The 24,228-nt window shown below is 34.6% G+C and overlaps 1 protein-coding gene across 1 annotated transcript in view; it reads right to left on the minus strand.

The window, feature by feature from the left end:
- dtx4a (deltex 4, E3 ubiquitin ligase a) overlaps positions 1–24,228 on the minus strand; it is a 40,943-nt gene that overhangs the window by 8,092 nt on the left and 8,623 nt on the right. The window contains exons 4-5 of the mRNA XM_056461138.1: positions 3,130–3,191; positions 2,830–2,991 (exon numbers count right to left, since the gene is read on the minus strand). Coding sequence (XP_056317113.1) covers positions 2,830–2,991; positions 3,130–3,191 — 224 coding nt within the window. The remainder of the gene's footprint in view (positions 1–2,829; positions 2,992–3,129; positions 3,192–24,228) is intronic.

Here is a 24,228-nt window from a genome sequence, read left to right on the forward strand (position 1 = left end):
GATAGTAATAAGAATTATATACAGAAATATACAGTTGAAGTCAGAATTATTAGCCCCCCCTGAATTATTAGCCCTCCTGTTTATTTTTTTCCCTATTTTTGTTTAATGGAGAGAAGATTTTATCAACACATTTCTAAACATAATAGTTTTAATAACTCATTTCTAATAACTGATTTATTTTATCTTTGCCATGGTGACAGTAAATAATATTTGACTAGATATTTTTCAAGACACTTCTATACAGCTTAAAGTGACATTTAAAGGCTTAACTAGGTTAATTAGGTTAACTAGGCAGGTTAGGGTAATTAGGCAAGTTATTGTATAACGATGGTTTGTTCTGTAGACTACCGGGGAAAAATATAGCCTAAAAGAGCTAATAATTTTGACCTTAAAATGTTTTTAAAAAAATAAAAACTGCTTTTATTCTAGCCGAAATAAAACAAATCGGACTTTCTCCAGTAGAAAAAATATTATCAGACATACTGTGAAAATGTCCTTGCTCTGTTAAACATCATTTGGGAAATATTTAAAAAAAAATAAATAAATAAAAGGGGGGCTTATAATTCTGACTTCAACTGTATGTATGTATGTATGTATGTATGTATGCATGTATGTATGTATGATATATATATGAAGAGTTCAGATGCAAAAATTGCTAATTAAAATTAATTGCTAAAAATATTGCTAAGCCTAAAATTTTCTTCTAAAATCAGCATTTTTTGGAGGGGTTGCAGGAATATAGGTAATCACACACACATATTTTGGAAATGTTTGAAGATACTTGCATTTTGGCAAAGGTAAAGATTGAGATAATGAAAATGATGCAGTTAGATCTACCGTTTATTCCCTTGTTTTTCTTGTATGAAGGGATACCCCAGGATGTATATATACTACATATACTTTTACTAAGTGCAAGAAAGACTATAACAATAGATTGGATGAAGCCACAACCTCCAACAATAGCACAGTGGATAGAAAAAGTTGAATCCATATATAGAAGTGAATATATGACTGCCCAACTTCAATCGCACCTGATACTATGATGTATCCGAACAGGACATATTTATTAGTACTATTTCCAGCTGTATCTTTTGAAATTGAAAATGATGTATGTGTCTTTTTATATTTTTTTATTTACTGCTAGTGTAACTTTTTTTAAATAACCACTGCTGTCACTGAATGTTTTGTTCTGTAAAATGTTTTAATGTATAAAAATAAAGTAAAAAAAAAATTATAAACAAAATGAGCATTTTCTCAGCATCCTATGTTTATGTTCAGCTATTTCATTTTATAGGCAATGCAAAGAACCTATTCTTTGCCATAAAAGTGGATTTACTGAACATACCCAAAGGAGTTTGAGCAAAATGCCCATTTTGGATGCCCATTTCAGACGGAATTTACAGGTTTTTGCATCTGAACTCTTCATATATATATATATATATATATATATATATATACACAGTATAGGCAAGGCAAGTTTATTTATATAGCACATTACATACACAACGGTAATTCAAAGTGTTTTACATAAATAAGAATAAAAGTAACATATAAGTATAAGAAAATAAAACAACAAAGAATAAAAATGATTTAAAACAGGTTTAAAGGAATGTAAAAGAAAAGAAAGAGATAATTGTCCGATCTTTTGGCCGTAGCATAGTGCTCATTCAGTACAGGTATATAATTCAGTAATATATTATGTAAGTATATATGAGAAGTATATTTGATAAAAATATAGCAAAACATTAAATTTGTATATTCCAAGTTACTCATATTTACAACACCCATACATAGCCGCAACGTGTATTTTTGTTACTGTATTTTTAACAAATATATTTCTGAAAACAATTTGGTGAACACATCCCACTTTTATATTACACTTAATTAATTGAACCATTAAAGACCTATTAGTTTACCTATTATTGTTTATTTGTTGGTTCTATTTATAGCCATCTTTATCCTTTAATGTGCAAAGAAAGATAATAAAAAAACATTATGAAACTGAAAAAAAAAGTATTGAATATTTTATATTTATATTATTTTAATATTAAATAGTTTATATAGTATTTTATGTTTTTTCACATTGGAAAAAACAAATCATTTAAAATGGAGAGATTCCAATGTATAAATAAATATAGAAAAAAATAGAGAAATAAACTAGTAATAAAATAAATTGAATGTTCTGAAGAAAGAGTGAAAAAGTTTATATTAAGACTATTCGGCCCCATGACTGGAAGTGTTTAGAGCCCCTAAATCCACCTCTGTATGACTATTAACTCGCGTCTTTCTTCTAATTATTCAACGGTTCATTCAAATTTCCAGACATGTTTAAAACTTAAAGCTTTAAAACTTTTTTTGCGCTAATTTCTTACCAAAGGTTGTCCAAATGTATGTTAATATACTGATTAAGAATTGATAAACTTTCTTTTATAAAGATTTAAGATTTGACTGCAGTTACAAAACTAAATAAATAAAATAAAAAATAATGTGCAAAAATTAAATGAATGTAGTTAAATAAATAAAAATAAATAAATCATGTGAAAAATAATATAAAATAAATAAAAATAAAAAGTGTGCAAAAAATATATATAAATAAATAAAAATAAAAAATAAATAAATAAAAATAAAAGTGTGCAAAAAAAATAAATATAAATAAATAAAAATAAAACAGTGTGCAAACAATAAATATAAATAAATTAATTAATAATAACATAGTGTGCAAAAAATTAATACATAAGAAATAAAATAGTGTGCAAAAAAATAAATGAATATAAATAAATAAATAAAAATAATAATGTGCAAAAAGAAAAAAAAGAATGTGCTGCTGACCTTTGCGGGCCTGTTTTTTAGTGGTTTTCCGGCAGCAGTGGCCGAGGCCTGGCACGGGTTTGATGTCACTCTTGCTAACAGGCGGGGGGTGAAGCACCAGTTTAGGTGGGCGGGTCAAGCAGACCGGCAGTCCAGCAGCGCTCATCAGAATACCAGTGATTCCTGACCAACGAGAGCAGAGAATTCCATCAGTCCATCTATTTTTACATTTTAACGTCTTCATTTGCTTCCAATTGAACGTGTTACTATAATTAATCATCAAAGCCGCTATTTATACCCTATTTGCATATCGTTTCTCACCTGCCAGAGCGGGATGAACAGGACTGGATCCATTTAAGTTCTTCACAGGGACGGTGGGGACTCTATGAAGACACAAACGAAAGAAATAAAACATGATGAAACACAAGCTCCCAACTCAAGGTTACTTTAGTAAATGAAAACTAAAAGGCTAAAACTATTGGTTAAAAACATTTTCCCTCACTGAAATAAAAAAGTATAAAAAAAAATAAAATAAAACTTAAATAAAATAATAATTAACAAAAATAAACATTGTTTTCAAAATTAATAAGCACTCTGAAAGTCAGAGACATGCCGTTTTTGGCATGTTTAACTCCATACATCTTAAATATTGTCTTAATTTGTCTTAAAATTAGTAATTGTATTCATTTAAGCTGCATTTGTATGGTTCTGGATTCAATGTCTGTTCAAACTATTATTTTTATTACTAAGAGGTTGGCGCTAGAGTTAATGTAAGCAGTGCAAACACTAAACTGGATGCGTTTCTTCAAATAGAATCACTAAAATTGAAATTAAATATATAAACACTAAATAAAAACAGTGGCTAAATAAAACCAAACCATTGACGAAACAAAGTAATCTGAAATGTTTAGCAATTTCTTTAAATAGTACTGAAATAAAAACCAATTCAAAAATGCAAAACTATACTAATCTTGCTGCCACTGCGCAAACAACCGCTTGCCAATCAGAAATGCACGTGCGCACACAAACAGACTTCAATGGTCTTATCGATAATCATAATCTGGATCCCGACAGAAATAACCGTGTTGTTGTCAGCGCTGCAGCTGCTTGCGTATTACCCCCATACTGACCCGCTGACATGCCGAGTCACGCCGCAGTATGTAAACCAGGTCAAACCTTTGGTCAAACCTGCTGCTGCTGCTGCCTGCCTCCAACAAAAACTGGCACCGAGTCAGCAGACAACAGGCCAACATCAAAACCTCACACTACCTGGCAACCTGTTGACCATATGTGGCCATACGCAGATTACTAGCGCATACATGCCCAGGCATTTCCAGGGCATCACACACAAAAAGATAATCAGTAAAATGACAAATCTTAAGCATTTGGGATATTTTGGTATAGGGATAATTATTCATATATTAATGATAATTACATTTAAAACAATAACAAAATAAATGAGCATAACTTAAAGATTTTATCTATTTATTTAATTATTACTTTTTAAAAATGTAGCTTGTGTGCAATACTAACTAGGTACTATGGAAAAAAAGAAAACTTTAATCTTTTGTGTTTAAGAGCAAGTGAATTGCGAAACTGGCACTATGTATTTTGCGTATTTGTACGTTTTGAAATGCATGCTTGTTATTGGATGTTATTATATACTGTATTAATGTTAATTGTATTGCAATTGATTTAAAAAGAGGATAGTTCATAATTTATAAGTTACTTTATTTATAAGGTACTGTCGATTTTCTTCTGTTGAACACAAAAGATGACGTTTTAAAGAATGTGAATAACTAAATAGTTGCCTGTACTCATTGACTTTCATAGTAGAAAAAAAATCCTACACAAGTCAATGAGAAACATTCCGGTTGCCAGAATTCTTCAAAACATCTATTTTTGTTGTGGTTCAGTAAAAGAAGTCCACTTTTAACCTGATTAAATGTATATTGTTGGGGTGAATTAACCCTTTAACAATGAGTTCCTGTTTATTGAACATCAACTGCAATACATTGAAGATTAATAAGCACCTAATGAACATGTTTCATGTTAAAGGGAAAGTTTGAAAAGTTTAAAATGAAAATACTGTCATCATTTACTCAACCTTAACATATATATATATATCAAAGTTTCTTTCTTACACAAAAGATGTTATTCTGACAAATGCTGGTAGCTGGCACCCATTGACTTCCATTGTAACTTTTTTCCTACTATGGAAGTCAACTGGTGCCAGCATTCTTTAAAATATCTTCTTTTCTTTTTTTTTTTTTTTTTAGAAAGAAACTCAAAAGATTTAAAACCACACCAGGGAGAATAAATAAGGAAATTTTCATTTTTTGGCATGAACAACCACTTTACCCAATTAATATCTGGCACAACTGATAGCTAGCGTTATCATACAACAAAAAATAATTTAAAAATGAAGACTAGGCATGGGACAATAACCGTTTTCACCGTGGTTTGGAAATGTCAAGGTTTTAAAACGGCAAAAATGTTCTTTTATAGGGTACATTAAATTTTATTGAATTTTTTTTTAGGTGTTTTTACTAATATTTTAATTCATTTTCTTTAGAAAAGACTGAAATGAACCCTCCCGAAAGCCACTATTAGTGTATTAATTAGTGAAGTTTTGATCCTTACCACAGTGTAGAAGTTCTTAAGCTGCTTTGACACAGTCTACATTGTCAAAGTACTATAGAAATAAACATTGAACCCACGATTCAGAAATCATCTGAAAAACAAATCCTATAGCCCGACTATAGATCTGAACAGTGCAGTGGCTTTCTTTATATCCAAAGAAATGCGTCCGAAGATGTCTTTTTTTTTAAGTTGTAAAGAAATTTGTGTTTTTGAAACTACCTACAACAGCAGAAATCAATGATTTATTAGAGTTTTTTAGCCTGACATGTTTACTGTTTACTGTTTTTTACCCAGATATAAAAAAGATCATATTTTAGAGCAGTAATCACAATACTGTGAAACCGTGATATTTTTATTCAAGGTTATCATACTGTCAGAATCATATACCAGCCCACACCTAACGAAGATATTCACCAAGTGAAATTAACCAGGTTTCATTTTAATTCTTATTTTTTACAATGATTTTACTATTGACTACTTGTAAACACACACATCAATGAGGGCTGGCTGTTATAAGCAATAGAGACCTATAAAGTCCAATTAAAGACAACTAAAAATCCCATGTTTCAAAATACTCACTGTTTGACCTTGATAATAGTCATGTCTCAACTATTCCGAGGATCACCAAAAACTTTCCGATTCAAAAAGCAATGACTTTAAACTTCAGTCTCGCACTCAGACGTCTTCAGCGAATGTTTCTCCGTCTCTGTACTCAGTCAAGAGTGATTTGTTTTGCTTCTCTAGAGCCTGGGATCAATGCAGGTTTGTTCACATATATCCCTGGTGTGGTTGTTGTTCTGCTGGATGAGGATGTCTTTCCTCGCTCTGTCAGCCGTCGCTCTTATAGTGCTAATCCGGCAGTTTCCATCTGTTGACGAGCTGCTAGGAAAAGAGGTGATCCACGTCACAGAGCGGGATTACCTGTCAGCGTCACACACTGACACACCGCCATAAGGTTCCATCACACCAGCACATCGCGCAAGGTAGATGCTCACACACACACACACATCGATCTATACCATGTGTGCGTCCTGCACGAGTTCAAACGTTTTGGTCGTATATGGGCATGCAGTGGGTATACAGTGACCATGACACCTATATATGGATGCATTGAACACTATTAGTACATATCTGGCTATAAAGAACTCTGCTTGGAGGGGAAGGAGTGATCTTTCATGCCATATTCAATATTATGTTAATCAGACATTACATTATAGAGGAATTCTAGAAAAGAATTAGTTGAAGTAAGCATTATTATACATATAGCGCTCATCTTAAAAGGGATGCTTCACCCAAAAATGCAAATGACCTAATTTTTCATGAATCCTAATGACGTTTTAAAGGAACACTCCACTTTTTCTTTAAAATTAGGGTCATTTTATGATTTCACTAAAGTTAAACACATGTGTTTTACCATTTTTTTAATCCATTCAGCTGCTATCTGGGCAGCATTATGTTTAGCTTAGCTTAGCATAATTCACTGAATTGGATTTGACCATGCCGGTCAGAAAACTTTTACATGGATGCATTGAACAAATCTGGCTATAAAGAACTGTGCTTGGAGGGGAAGGGGTGATCTTTCACGCCAAATTCAATATTATGCTAATCAGACATTACATTATAGAGGAATTCTAGAAAATAATTAGCTGAAGTAAGCATTATTATACATATAGCGCTCATCTTAAAGGGATAGTTCACCAACAAATGACTCATTTTATGATTTTACTAAAGTTAAACAGTTGTGTTTTACCAGTTTTGAATTCATTCAGCTGCTCTCTGGGTGTGACGACAGCATTTTTTTTTTTTTGCTTAGCAGTGTTGGGCAAGCTACTAGAAAAATGTAGTGAGCTAAGCTATTAGTTACTCTACTTAAAATGTAGCATAACTACAGTAAAAGCTACTTTCTGGGAAATGTAGCAAGCTAAGCTAAAAGCTACTTATTACTATATAATAAAAGAAAATCACAACAAATTAATTTGAGTACTTCACTATTGTGTAGTTCAAAAACATTACCATTTACTATAAATTAGTGCACACCAATGCGCAAAACGCCAGGCATACGTGTCATTTTAAAGGAACGCCTCATGCTTGTTATTTTTTGTTTTGACACGCCGCATCAAAACATTCTCCACCAATCAGATTGCCACTTTTGTTTACGTGCATAAAGCTGCTGAAATTACCGTAAACAGCACTTGGAGGCGCTTAAGCGCAAAGCTGTCAATGTGAGTGCACATTGAAGAAGATGCCCAGAGGCGATATGAACGTGGAGCTGCTTATTGCACTGGTGAACAATAATCATTTCTTCATTACTAGAGCTGGAGTTGCTACTTGAACCATCCATGCTTGTTCGAATCGGCAGTAACTTTAACAACAAGCGTGTCAACTTTCTGTCTTCTCCTTCTGTTTTACAAGCGGGTGTTAGAAGCTTAAAGTTGTGTAGCGCCATCTAACGTCAAGGAGTGATTTTGCATTCTCTTCTGCTCAACGCTAGTGAGAAAGAAAAAAAAAAAAACAATCGCTTGGGTTTGAACCCAGAAAACGTCTCGAAAAACTCTGACGCTAAACGCAAACGAAAAGCTTCCCAGTGTGTGCGAGCCTTAACGCTGAAACAAGTTTGTTGTTGACCATCGTAAAACATGAAGAAACTGTCATTCTCGCCATCATATAGATTTACTTCATCGGTTAGACACTGGCCTCACAGCTCTGTGAATCTGTGATCAGTAAATGTAGCTTGTGTCAGTGTTAATTTTGACAACAAATTTTTATTTAGTTTTAGTGTTATGCTGTGTTCACACCAGAAGCTGATAAATCGTGCTATTTGCACGTAAATAGACGCGTGAACATTGAGTTTACTCGCTTCATTTGAGTGTCAAATCCACTTCATTCGCGCGTCAAATTCACTGAGCAATAGACGCGGATTCGCATAATGGGCAGGGCTTCTGTCTGCCTGGGGACTGTAGCTTCGTTGCTAAATGGCTAACATGGATTTTATTGAGAGAATAACCATGTTTATGTACTTTATGAAGGCTGAAAAACAGCATCGATTCATTTGGAGCCGTGTCTGAGTGATAACCTGGAGGATGGAAGCTTTCAGCGGCGTTTCCGACTGAGCCAAGCCCAGTTTGATCAACTGTCATTCGGTGTCGACTGGAGGATTTCCCCCTGGTACACCAACAACAGGCATTACGTCAAAAGCACGCCCCTACAAGAGAAAGCTCCTGATTGGTTAACCCGGCGCCTCATTCACACGTATCGCACCGTGTAACATGTAAGTTGCACTGACTTAACATTTTAGTTTTGTTCAACTAAATTTCATAAGATATTAGTCGACTAAATCTTCTCTAGCGAGAGGCTATTCTGTTTCAGTTAAGCAAAAGCGCGCACACACTTGGGTAAATAAAAAAATATCAGAGTTTATCTTTACGTGAATTTCGAGATCATTCTGCTATCGCTTTAGTTTTATTGTTTTATCAGCTTTTTCCTCCTCATACAGTTTAGTCTTTTTGTCTTGACATCTAACGAGAATCTTCCTTTTTTCTCAGCTGTTGCCATCTCATTATACACAGTTTATTCAGACTGACAATCCCTATAGAAGATGAAGTAATTGCATCCAGCGTCTACTGTAGATCAGTTACTTTTCAAATGTCACATTCTCGTCTCATTTTTATTAGTCAAAAAAAATTTCAGTATATTTTTATTATAATTGTCATCATCATCATCATCAGTTTATTTTTATTTAGTTTTCGCCTGTAGAAACTTGTTTGTCGCAAAAATTAAGACAAATATTTTTCGTCAACGAAACTAACTCTCTACTGAAAAGCTATTTGATTTAGAGCTAGTAGCGTCAGTACTTTTTTAGCATAAATCATTGAATCAGATTAGACCATGCCAGTCGGGAACTTTTCATTTTCCATCAGTCTTAGTACATGGTGTAACTACAGAAGAGTCATAAGCTTTAAAAGCTTTTAAAGTATTAAATAGAAACTCATTTTGTAATTTTTAAGCGAGATACTAATGGTCTAATCTGATTCAATGATCTAAGCTAAGCTAAGCTAAAAGTGCCATGAGATCAGCTGAACTGTTTAACTAAGGAGTTTTAAAATGTGGAGAGTTCCTTTAAATACAAGTTTATTTCTTCTGTTTGACACAAAGATGATATTTTAAAAGCTGGTCGCTGGGACCCATTGATTTGCATTGTACTTTTTTTCTACAATGGAAGACAATGGGTTTTGAAAGCAAATGGTAAGTACATTTTCATGAATGGGTGAACTATCCCTTTAAACCTTCCCAGAATAAATAAATCAAAATCAATCTCGCTTTCAAATGAACATTTCCTCTGCACAAATATCTCACCGTAAAGGATATCAGTTTATTGGCTTTTATATTTTATTACTCATTTCCAAAGCTTTTCTCACAAAACAATCAAGATAATAATCCTTTTAATAAATACATTAAACAATATCTGTTTCAAAACTGGCTTAATTTTATTCTGAAATAAGTCCTGGAAAAATCTGAAAACAATCCAATCATGATGTGAGATGTTTGGAAAGCAGAAGTTATTATCATCATCCTGGTAGCAGAGTTTATCTTTATGATGGTGATAACGTAATCAGGACAAACAATGATGATGATTTCCTAATCATCACTAGCCAAGACTTCTGTCTTGAACAGCTGTGGTAGTCAGTCCATGGCCTTAATAAATAAACTGCTCCAGATCAAGACTCCACACACACATACACACATTTAAGATCACGCAAGCTGTTTGCATGTAGATGCCACATCAACCGAGACCCATATCCGTGCCGTGCCAGCGACAGATAAAAGCCTTCACGCCAAGGTGTGAAGGTACACAGTGCTAAGATCAAGATGAAAAATTAGCAAAAAGGAGAGAGCTAATATGCGCTGTGGGGGTGAAAGGAGGCGACCGGCAAATCTTCAGTCACGTTTGCTCCTAGCTAATCTAGCCGTATTAGCACAAAACCCATATGGCTGCCAGTGTAAGCACAACTCGCCTAATCGAAGAACGGCCAGATGTAGCCACTTACTGATAATCACGAAGAGAGCAATGAAAGATGGAGGAGAATCGGGGAACAGGTGGAGAGGGCAGGAGGCAGGGAAGCGCTAACGTCATGAGGTTTTGCTAACAAATAAAAATCTCACTGACGAGACCATCAACGTTGATCTTGTCACAATCCTTTTTACTTTTTAGCTTGTTTGATTAAATCCCATTAACAAGCACTTTTGTTGGCGTTACGGCCAAACTGTTCGTTTTCTGTCATTTTTAAGAGTTGCAAGTCATATTGTGGCATGTTATAATGAGAATGATTAGCATATGCTTAGTGTTTCTTGTATTTATTCATTCATTCATTTTCTTTTCGGCTTAGTCTCTTTATTAATCAGGGGTCGCTACAGTGGAATGAAACGCCAAGTTATCCAACATATTTGGATTTGTGGGGGGAAAACCACATGAACACGGGGAGAACATGCAAACTCCACACAGAAATGCCAACTGGGACTCGAACCAGCGACCTTCTTGCTCTGAGGCAATTGTGCTACCCACTGCGCCACCGTGACGTCTCCTTGTATTTATTTAATCAAAAATACAGCAAATACTGTATTCTACAATGGTTTCGTTTTTGGCATTCAAAGCTGAATTTTCAGCATTTCTATTATAATTATGTCTTCAGTGTCACGTGATTCTTCAGAAATCATGATGTGCCGATTTCTTATTATTAACGTTGGTGGAAAAAAAACATTGTCAAAACAATCCATGTGACTTGAGTGGTTCAAATGTAATCATATCAAGGTTCAAGAGCACTTTTTTGTGGCAAAAACAAAACAAAACAGTTGTCTTCTCTTCCATGTAGGTCTGCACAATATATTGTTTTAGCTTCGATATCGCAATCTACCAATCTGCAATATTCACATTGCAGGATCTGCAACATTGATCATTCATTCATTTAGCTTTGGCGAAATAAAGAAGTAACTAAGCCAGAGTGGAATGAACCACCAACTATACACAGCGGATGCAGAATTCACCTATACCCCATGTCTTTGGACTGTGGGGGAAACCGGAGAACCTGGAGAAAACCCACGCCAACACGGGGAGAACATGCAAACTCCACACAGAAATGCCAACTAGTCTGCAACTCGAGCAGGGCTCGTAAATTCTGGTAGCCCGAAGTCCTGGGGCATTTGTTTTTTCAGTCGAGCTACCAAAATTTGTCTACACCATGCCCGGCAGGCTATCTAGATAACCTACCAGGCACAGTGTTGATAGATTATGAGAGATGACAGTTGATTTTGTGTTCACTTAAATTAACTGATTTGTGTTGGACAACATGAAGGAATTGGCTGCATGGTGGTGCAGGACTTTTCACATACGTAAAAGTTACTACCAAATAAAATCATGTACAATCACTTGAAATGGAAAAATGAAGTGTGTTTTTAATAGTGACGTCACAAGATTAAATTTATTAAGGATTAAAAGATAAAGATTTTATCATTTCTAAATCATTTATACAATGACGACCATGTTATTTCATGTTTGATTGTTCAATTTCTGTACCTGAATACTGTTAGACCCTCCAAAAAACCATAAAGCACTGTTTATTTGACTTATTTTTGCTCTGTTCTATTAATGTACAGTACATATGCTTGTTATTTATTGTGATTTATGTAAACACACTGTATAGAAAAAGACTTGATCATCCCAGTTAATCTCAATGAATGAAATCTTTCCAAATAGAGCTATTCTATTCATCTGGTGAAATTATTTTCATACCGCAATATATATATCGCGGCAAAACAAAATAGCGCAATGTCAGATTTTTCCAATATCATGAAGCCCTAGTCGTAGTGATTAACTGAAGTACAAATGTGCTCAATGAGAATGACTGTGCAACCGGTTAACAATTGTTCACTGTCCATTTCAAGTGCGCTTGGACAAAATCAAGAAGGTTTAAAGGTGAAGGTTCATATTAGACAGAGATTTCTCGTCAGTGACGTCAGGTTCAATTACTGTCCAGCTACCGGAGCCATATGGAAGCCCTGTCTCCACCAGATGCCAGTGAAAAACGCAAACCACCTCAAAAAAAAAAAAAAGCTGGTAAAAACCCCAAACACAACTGAAAGAAGAAGTGAAAACAGCGCTGAAGTTGAAAACTGTGCTGCTGCTGAGAAATGGCATGTGGTGGTGATGGGAAAAAAAAAAGATCGTGCCGTCTGCTTAAAAAAAAATTAAAAAAGACTACTCGTGTTCATCACCAGCTAAACAGCCATAAACAGACTAGTTCGTCAACCAACTGACTGACAGTTAATTATTGATTTAAAAAATTGTCTACAAAAAAAAACATACATATATATATATATATATATATATATATATATATATATATATATATATATATATATATATATATATATATATATATATTTATTTATTTTTTTTCACGTATACTCAAAATTCCACGCTTTTAATCCTGACATGGGGTGATGCAGTGGCGCAGTGCGTAGCACAATCGCCTCACAGCAAGAAGGTCGCTGGTTCGAGCCTCAGTTGGTTCAGTTGGCACTTAGTTTGCATGTTCTCCCTCCCTCTCTTGTTGGCGTGGGTTTCCTCCAGGTGCTCTAGTTTCCCCCCACAAGTTTAAAGACATGTGGTATGGGTGAATTGAGTAAGCTAAAATTGGCCATGGTGCCGGTGTGTGATTGAGTGTGTATGGCTGTTTCCCAGTGATGGGTTGCAGCTGGAAGGGCATCTGCTGCGTAAAGCTGGATAATTTGGTGGTTCATTCTGCTGTGGCGACCCCAGATTAATAAAGAGACTAAGCCAAAAAGAAAATGAATGAATGAATAATTCTGACATAGAGACGGTTAAAAAGGAAAAACATAAATATAAAAAGGTGACAAACTCTGCAATTGCAATTGACAGATGCACTTTGAGTGGAATATAATGTGTTATTTTACAAACAACTGATAATAACAACATGTCTACAAATTTTCAAATAAGAATATAATGGCTTTTAAAATAAAATGTAAGTGTTTTATCAAAACATTCTACTCCTTTTACAGGTGCCTATAATGGCAAAAAAGAGGAAATTATAGATTCTCTTTATTTATTTTTTTCTGGAGCCATTTAAACAACACAAAACATTCTTGGATAATCTTCGCCTTATTCTTCACGTACCAGCGGGCGCAGCCATTTGAATCTTTTGGCTCCAGACTTCCGGTCTCATTCACTTCCATTCATGTTTAGACATTAATAATAGCTAGTTATGCTGCTTGATTTTGCAAACTGATATTTTCTTATTATATTATTCTGCTTAGTCTGTATAGTCATGCAAACACTTGCAGTTTATTATTCCTAGCTAATAATATCAACAATTGTTATGTCAGAACTACTCTGTAGCTACAAAACTCTTTTTACAACATCTCTGCATACACTTGATTAATTTGATTAACTGTTTATGTAGTGAAGTGTCCACCTATCAACAGATACTTAATAGTAAATGACTGGGATTGGACTGGTGTTACAGTTGACTGGGATGGGCCTAAATCCAGACATCTCCTAGACTCTCCAGACATGCAGAGAGAAGTTTCTAGCTCCCTCTAGTGGACGAAATATCTATAAAACCTTTGAGGCCTGTTAAAGAATGTTCAGTCTTCTAGATCTTTAACACTATTAATCACCACACACATATTTAAAGCATATAAATTGTTTCGTAGCTAATAAAAACAGCACAGTTACAATTATCATCTGTAGTCCATTACCCTTCATATTAATTTACTCCCTTAGGGACTAGATTTACATATGCTAATGTTTAAGTTAAAGTTTGATATTTGCACAAACTGAAGGATGAGCTGAATAAATATAGACTTAAATCTATATAAATAGACTTGTTTAATCTGGAACGTTCCTTCCTTTAAAAAAAAATAGATCAATCTGGTGTAGTAAGAAATTATGTTACTGTGAAATTCAATTCAAAGTCTCAGAACATGAGTGGAAATGTGAATCTGAGGTGAAATGTAATATCATTTCATATATCATGCTGGATAACCTTGAAATAGTGCAAACATCTGAAACATTTCTTAAAGATTGAAATGTCAAGGTTTCTCATTTAAATTACATCTCTTTTTCAACAGGTTCAGACTTTCAGATGTCAATGCAATTAAGTATGAATACAATTTGGAGACGGTTACGATTTTAATAAGTTTTGAAGCATAAAGCCTCTTATTCTCACCAAGGCTGCATTTGATCAAGCAAATACAGCATTACTGTTAACCATTATTGCAAATTCAACTGTCTGTTTAGATAGTTTTTAAGTCTTATAATGGTGAAGCTGAATTTTCAGCATCATTCTTCAGTCTTCAGTGTCACAAGATCCTTTAAAAAACATTTTAAAATACATATTTGCAGCTTAAGCAAAACGTATTATTTTACCAATGCTGAAATCTAAGATGCAAAAAATATTGGGCTGGCTGGCATATCGGTATCATCGAATAAATGTTTATTTAAAAAACGCTGTTATTGGTGGGGAAACTAAATCCCATCATTTATTGTTCTTTCTCTTGCCTGGCTCTGAGGTTCTGGAACTGCTGAATCTTTTAGAGATTGTTTAAATTGTCCTTGAAAACACACTGCTTTTCACTGGCCTATTTGTGAGGTGTGTATTCTTGGTATGATTTATGATTCTAGATAATTTAATGTTTTATTTTGAAACTAATTTTATTGTCAATCTAAACTGTATTTATAACTGTATCTTTTTTGAGTAAAGTGTTTTGAGAGTCAAGTTATAAAGGTGCTATATACAAATAAATTATTATTATACATTTTCTTATCAGACCAATAAATATAAACTTAAGTTATCCACTTCTGATGCAATTAGCAAACATAAACATTAGAGGAGTAATGATAGAGGAAAGACATTTTTTGCTAGGTGTGTGAGATTTTCCACAGTGAAAAAAAAAGATGAGCAATTCCAGCATTATGGATGTGACATTTGATGTAAAATCTTGAAACATAAATTCACAGAGTTTATGTGTTAACAGTGTATTGAGGCATCTGTTTATATTTTCCAAAACAACCAACCACGAATTTAAGGGATCAGAAAAATATTAATCTGGATATGCGTTTTAGATTTTAATTGAGGGAAATAAACATGCGTTATGGAAACAATATGCAAGTTTACAGTATATAACATGCTTTGTAGGAATTCTGTGAATTAAACTGCACAACCCAGAATGGTAATAGTACTAAACAATAGAAAAGGAGTTGGCTCTCTACCAAAGCAAAAATTATTTATTTTATTTGACATTTTTCATTTATCGGGAAAAGCTTCTGTTGGATGTGACAAATGTGAAATTGGCACTGACTTTGGTAAATCAAAAAACATAGTTTGAAAAGGTTTACCCTGACATTTTTGAGTGTTTCTACAGTATTGTAACATACAAGCCAACACAAACTATTATGGTGAACACTATTTTTTTCAAGGCAAGGTTGACATTAGCATGGAACCTTCCCTTGAGTTTGCTTGTTTTCACTTTTCCTCTCTATTCATGTTTAAAATCAAACTCAGAAAAATTTATTTGTATTTATTTTAATATTTATCAGTTATCAGCTTCCAAATATAAACGGTCATCAGTTTTCAGCTAAAATGTCTATATCGGCACATGACTATTGAAAACAGCACTGGATTTTTAAAATAATTTAACTACTTTTTGTGAAAATCCTGATTTTTTTGCAAGATGCTTTAATGCAAACAAGTACAAAAGAACAGCATTTGTAACCTTATAAATGTCATTACTGTAACTTGTGATTAATTTACCGCATCCTTGAAGAATATTTCATTTCCTCACACACACACACACCAAAAAGAACAAACCTTTGACTGTGTATTAAAGATAAAAGATAGAGAAATTCCATGCAAATCTCAACCTCGCCACGAACGTCTTTACCAAAATAGCAAAACCCTTTCTATGTTTTTGTGAAGAATTGTATTATAAAAATACTCAAAAATGTCTCTGTCAGTGTTTTCAATTATATTTGATACCAAAGTCACACAAGTGGCAATTTCACATCTGTTACATCCATAACAGAGAGGTGTCACATCCATAACGGAGAGGTGTCACATCCATAATGAAGCTTTTTCCTCATGAATGCAAAAATGTCAAATAAAATAAATGATTTTCGTTTTACAGCGAGCCAACTCTTTTTCTTTTGTTTAGTATTGTTTCTATTTTGGGTTGAGCAGTTTAATTCACAGAATTTCTACAAAGTATGTTGTAAACCGTAAACTTGCATAATTGTTTGGTCACATCCATAACGTTTATGCTCCTTATTTAAAATAAAAAAATGTTTACAGATTGATATTTTTCTGATCCTATAACTCTGTGGTTACCCAGTAGGCACAGGATGTCAACATGTCACACTGACGTCGTACCGCAAAGTCATGGGGATGTTGCATTTTGGGTGGATATGAAAACCGTGTTGACGTCAAAAGCCAACGTCAAGCTGACATCAGTGTCCAACATCCGACAGACGTTAAATTTTGGTCACTTTCCAATGAAAACTAAAAACAACCAAATATCAATGTCTAATGATGTTACAGCTTGACGTTGTATGGACATTACCAGTATGTACGTTACCACTTTGGACGTCATATTTTGGTTGAATAAATGTCAGTATTTGACGTCAATAAGAGGTTGTTTTAAGATGTTTGCTCGACATTGGATTTTGGCCACCCAACATCACAACCTAAATCTAACATCTAATGATGTTGTGTGCCTGCTGGGTAGTTGTTTTGGAAGATATAAACAGATGTGTCAACAATGTTAACGTATACTATGTTTAAATTTGGTTTAAGTTTTTACTGCAAATGTCACATTCATAAAGCTGGAATTGATCATTTGTAACCTTATGAATGACTACGCTTACATGGACATCAGTAGTCGAATGATTTGGCTTAATCTGAATAAGACAATAATAAGATTAAGATGTTTACATGAGTTGCTTTTTAAAAGTTCCTTTCATGATCCCGTTTTACATGTTATAACACACAGTTCGATTAACGTCATTGCGTCACCACGCTATCCTCGTTTCCTGCGGAGTTTCATGTACGTTGCATTTTGGGTGGAAATGAAAATCGTGTTGATGTCAGAACCCAACGTCAAACTGACATCAGTGTCCAACGTCAGACAAACATTTGATTTGAATCACTTTCAAACGCAACCTAAAAACAACATCTAATGATGTTACAGCTTGACGTTGTATGGATCCTACCACTATAAGTTGGACTTTGGTTAAATAAATGTCAATATCTGATGTCAATATGAGGTTGGTTTAAGATGTTGGCTCGACACTGGATTTTGGTCACCCGACATTACGACCTAAATCTAACCTAATATTAACATCTAATGATGTTGTGTGCCTGCTGGGGAGTTGTTTTGGAAGATATAAACAGATGTTTAACAATGTTAACATATACTTTGTGTAAATTTATGTTTTAAGTGTTTACTGCAAATGTCACATTCATAAAGCTGGAATTGATCATTTGTAACCTTATGAATGACTATGCTTACATGGACATCAGTAATCGTATTATTTGCCTTAATCTGAATAAGACAATAATATGATTAAGGTGTTTACATGAGTTGCTTTTTGAATGTTCCTTTCATGATCCTGTTTGTTATAACATGATCCCGTACATGTTATAACACTTAGTTCGATTAACATCATCCACGTTTTCTTCGGAGTTTCATGTAATTTCGGGAGTTTCATTTTTAATTTGTCGACTTTAACTGCAGTCTGGCAGTTTCAGTTTTATTCAGGAACATTTCATTCATGCCCCCGCGTGATAAACTGAGGTAATGGAAGTGGATGTGAAGTAAGGACTGCTGGAAGAGTGTTGTTTTAATGGAAAAAAATATATACTCCGCATTTAGTGACGCAGGTGTCTGTGGTACTTCACTGTCTCAGTAGGTGCAGAGAATAGTGTCAAACAGCCATGTGTGTATGGACATGTAAACATTCTCAATGTCATTACTGTCACTTAAGATGAGGTACAAACCCTTGACAGTGTATATTAAAGAAAAAACTGCATTTGTTATCATCTCTAACCAAATACGAAATCGTACGTAAGATAGATTTAATAGATGATGCTATGAAATCATGATTGCCAAGACGTCTCTTGGTATGCGCATGCAAATCTAATCCTCATTCCGATACTTATCAGTATTCCAGAGCACACCACTGAATATGTTGGCTTAGTTGACTTTTTCAAGGCTCACTCCTCATCCTAGTCATATGCCACTATGCAAAAACCTAAATCTGCGCTCCTTCACTTTCTGAGACAGACGCTTGTGTCTACAGGACGACGTCTGAGTCCCACACACACTCAAAACAAACACTTGCTCAATCAAGCAACTATTCCCAAACCTCCTTCTCACAGACTAGCCAATCTTCTCCCCCTCCTCTGTCTTTCCACTGACAGTCCCTCCTTTAACTGCATTGTGTTGCAAATGCAAAACCCAAGCTGCCGACTGCCAACAAAGGTTGCCTTGGATATGCACTCGGCGCACACACACGCTCTCGAAAAAACACTCGCACAATGGAGCTAAAGGGGCCCCCAGGAATGAGCGGAGCCTGGGAACGGGGGAACAGGGAGAAGGCGGAGGGGCTTTAATGAACGAGACTGACCTGTTGACACTCATGGTGGACTCCCATCGACCAGCAACGTCTAGAAAGCTTCCTTTCATTAACTATTCTCTCGCCTTCTCGCATGGAAGCCACAGGACACATGGGTTCTCATCTGTGGTGTAATGGGAATGTCTTGGGTCGACTTCGTTTATTGTGTAAATGAGAAATTTTTATTTAGTAAAGGTGGTCAGAAGTGACAGTAAAGACATTTATTATGAAATATTTAATCTATTGAATCTAATTAATCAACACAATCTCACAGCAATTCGTAACTTTTTGATTTAGTAGCTAATTCGTATGATCTCATTCATACAATTTAGTACGATTTGGTTATCTCCCAATGACGGTTGGGTTTAGGGGTGGGGTTGGATACCACGCCTTTTTAAAAATCGTACATTTTCGTATGACTGAACTTATACAAATTAGCGAATGCGTCGAGTGATCGGCGTGAACAGTGTAAATTTTGACAGTATTTTTTGATTTCGTTTTAGTCTTGGTCTTTTTACTAAAATTCCATTTTAGTTTTAGTTATATTTTAGTCTTCCGAATCATTTTGATTTCAGTCGACTAAATTTCATAGGATTTTAGTTGGCTAAATATACCCTATACTTTGATGACTAAAATATATTTGGTTTAATCTAACGTAATTTTATTGAAATATTTTATATATTTATGCAAAATATTCTAATTTAAAATTAAATATATGGTCTTATTACAATATGGAATATAGCTTTTCCATTGATGACCAAAAATTAGATATGCATTGTTTATTTATATTATAAGTAATCTGTAAAACCATGTGTTGGCAATCAATCCACATGTAAGAACTGGATAATGCAATTATTTAGCAAACCCTTTATTTTAACGTAGTGCATCCTGCTTATACTGTGGATCAGTTGCTTTTCAAATGTGTGTGTGTATCATGCATCACACACCAAGATTAATTTTGATTGGATATTTTCCTAAAAAAACGTCCCTCAATTAAATTCTGGTCTCATTTTTCCTAGTCAACGAAAATTTCAGTATATTTTTGTTATTAGTTGTCATCTAGTTTTTGTCAGTAGAAACTTGTGAGTAACAAAAATTATGACAAAAATTTTGTGTCAACAAAATTAACACTGGGCGTAGGGCTGCACGATTAATCGAAAAAAGATCACAATCTCGATTCGACCCTACACATGATCTTAATTCAGCTTTTTCTACCATTCAGCCAATTCTATTTTTAAAGTCACGAGAGAAGCAAGGCGGTCTCACAAATCTTCACAGCAACATTGCCACCTTCAAATGGCGTTAAAAGTGTCACATACTGTATTTATAAGGTATAATTCACCCAAAAATGTCATTTCTGTCTTCATGTAATGATGTATTCATGGTCGCGAAATCACAAGTGAGCTGAAGCAATGTTTGTTTACTACAGAGAACGCGCGCGTGCACACATGACGCCTACTTTAGTGAACAAAACCTGCATAGGCTGTGAATAACAGGTAATGAAGTTGTAAATAACGTTCAATTTGTTGCACAGAGCGATCGTTTGAGGGTCGTGCGAGAGGTTTGATTTGCATGTATGTGTTTTTTTTTTCTCACAGTGTCAGCAGCCATGAGCAGCACTCGGAAGTGAAAGTGAAACCTGTGCGCACATTTAAATGATCATATCGCATTTTAGAGTTATGATTATGACAATCATTTGATATGTTTATGATATTTGAGTGTTGTGCATGAAAATAAATGTTTATTGTGTCAGTATAACAACCCTAGTCTATACATAATGTTAAATATAATGCAAGAAGGAATCTGATAATGACAAAATTCTAATTTTACCAGTGAAAACAAATGGTCTAATAATGTTGTCAATAACAGATGACAAGCACATGTCTTAAACCTAATAAATCAACTTTATAATTATGAATAGTTATATTCTGAAGTCATAATTTGACTGTGAATTGACAAACAGAACATATTGAAAGTCTGTTCAAGTCTACCATAATTACTATACAAAATTTAGTATTTTAAGCAACAGTAGACCTACACATAGGCCTAATATTATTATTGTTGTTTTACCATATCTTTGAGAATTAACAATAATAATAGGCTAATCATATTAACCTTTATTTTACATTTACAGAATCGTGATCTTGATTTTAAACAAAAAAAATTGTGATTCACATTTTTGCCAGAATCGTGCAGCCCTAACTGGGCGTGACCCACGGCGCCTGTCTTGCGTCTAGCCGTGCACTTCTGCGCTCTGTTTGTGTTGCTCTGCAATAACATTTCTGAAACGCTAGCTGGCAGTAGGGTTTTATATTCCTCTGTGTTGAGTTTCTTGATGAATGTTTTGTTTATTCTGATCACTAAAAGTAGCTAAATCTCGCTCATTCAGAGGTGAGAACTGGCGGACGTGCAACTACTTTAATCATAAGGCAAACATAAAACAAAAGTTTTCATCTGGAGCTTCGTCACGGGACTCGACACTTGTAAACACTCGCTCCATCGGGCTCACGGCTCTCAGCACTGCCCACACTCGTCAGCGATACCAAGCCGACCAATCACAGAGCTTGTGCTATGTATCGTTGCGACGTGTAGTTAAATTTTTTGAGAAGAGCGCATCACCGTGGGCGTCTGCCACGGCGAGGGCTTTGCGACCATGCGCAGGCTGCAGAAGTATAAATCAGCCTTTAGCCACTAAACTGACAAAACTTACATAGTTACTATCAGGCCGAATTAACTCAACAAATCCTGAAAAGGAGTTTATCATGGTAGCCAAAATTTGTTGTATGCAGCACAACGGTTTATAATATTCATAACATTAAGATAATAAGCAGCCAATCAGCATATTAAAAGGATTTCTGAAAGATCATGTGACGCTGAAGTGTTATTAAAGCTAAAACAAGCTTTACCGTCAGACGACAATTTTTTTAACAATACAAATACAACACAGTTATTTTAGATTGTAAATATTGTGTTTACTCACAAGATTTCGGTTTTCTTCAGTTTTACCAAGTAGGTGCTGCCCTGGTGAGCACAAGAGACTGTTTGTTTACAAAACAAATGTTTTTTGGGGTACTGAAAATGCATTATTTCCTGGTCCATTGTAGAAACTATGCAGCAGCCTATTTTATGTAATTTAATGCAATTACATCAGAAATAACTTCGCCAGTGGTGTAGTGGTTAGTGCGTCGACACATGCACTGCGGTGCTTACAGCGACCAGAGTTCGATTCCCACCTCACGGTCCTATGCCAGCCCTATACCCTCTCTCTGCTCGCCATGCTTTCCTGTCAATACTCTATACTGTCCTACACAATAAAGGTGAAAACCCCTAAAATAATATTAATAATATAATTTTTATAAATAAATAAAAAGTAAAAACTACAGCCAATTGCCCACTTTTCAAGTGAAAAGTCTATAAACGTCACACATTACATTACTTATTTTTAATTAAAAAAAATCTCTTTATTTAAATGTTGCCATGGTGACTCGTAATAGCTTTGCTCCATTGATAATGCCTTTTTTAAAGGTTTACACTGGGGCTGTGCGATTTGGGGAAAATATCTAATTTCAATTTTTTTTGACAGATGTTGCGATTTCGATTTGATTTGAGATTACAATTTTTTTAAGCTTCAGCTCAATAATCTGTATAGTAACTTCTTACTGCTAAAATGCAGTGAGTGTTAGTTAAAAAAGAAACTGAAAATATGTTAACTTACTCCAACATTAGAGAAAAATAAGTGTTTCATTTGAATTAGAGCAAACAGAAAGCACAAATAAAATTACCTCACCTTTCTGTAAAGAAGTTGAACTCAAAGAAGAGCTCAAATTATATAAACAAAATAATTATAATTATGAAAATACAGAACACTGAGCAAAGAACCTTTCTGTGGCTTATAATGTCTAAAAAACAAAATAATTATCACAGATGTTACAAAAAAAATATCACAACATTCAACGTACAACGTACATTCAACGTTTCAGCAAAATGGCTGAAATATGCATTAGACACAAGACTATATCTCCTATCCAGCATTTGGATGAGGTTTTTAAATCCCTCTTTGGTCACTTCATTAAAAGGCACCGTGTCTTCAGCGAGGTAGTGAGCTATGGCGTTTGTTATCTCCTGGTGCTTTCGTGATGTTTTTTCATACGCTGTAACAGCTGCAAACAACTCTGAAATTGTACTTTGCTGTTGCTCGCTACTAGATTGAGCTTCACTGGCAATTGTTGTACGTAGAATTTTTAGCAAGACACTACTCATATAGCCGCCTGTGGAATTTTTTTGAGTGCTAGTTGTTGTATTTCCTCGTGCTGTGGCAACAATTCTAAAACAGCTCTTACAAATTACCTGTTTTTGTTTGGTGTCTGTGACTTTGAAACCAAAATTTGCCATCATCCCATTCACTCGTGCTTTCCTGTTTGTTTGTTTTATTGTGGGAATTCCGCAGAGTTCAGTTACGCAATTTTGATTGGGAAGAACGAAAGTGTGCTCACTCAATTGGCTAGTAAGACTGCCACACACAGACGGCAGTCACGTATTTTCTCTGGGTGCCGGAAATTAAATTATATATATTTTATTTCGCAGCCTCTTGCGATTAGCTAATCGCAATGTTTCGAATTGTGATTCGATTAATCGCACAGCTCTAGTTTACACCTTGCAATGAAACACTGCCTGTCATGTTAGAAATTAAACTAATGTCCTTTGAAAGGGAAACTGTGGTTAACTGATCAGTCATCACATCATAGGCCTTTCTAGTGGTTATCACTAAAAAAATGTGAGAATTCTGATATACCAAGTACTAAGTTCTGGATCCAATGTTAAAAATGTAAAAAAAAAAAAAAAAAAAGGATTTTCAGCAGTGTAGAAAAAAAGCCTTTAAAACAAAAACACTACAGGCCAGCGATGTTTTTGACAGCCCTAAATGTTCTTACTTTTAACAGGTGTCAACATTTCAATGATTCTTGAAAAACAAGATAACCAAACAACTTCCTTCTCTCGACCAAAATAAACTAAAACAGAAGTGAAACCGTCTCATATCACAGCACAGGCCCACATATACAAAAAACAAATGAACTACTAATCAAACCCTTTAT

This window comes from Danio aesculapii, chromosome 7, assembly GCF_903798145.1.
Source record: "Danio aesculapii chromosome 7, fDanAes4.1, whole genome shotgun sequence".
Lineage (NCBI taxonomy): Eukaryota > Metazoa > Chordata > Actinopteri > Cypriniformes > Danionidae > Danio > Danio aesculapii.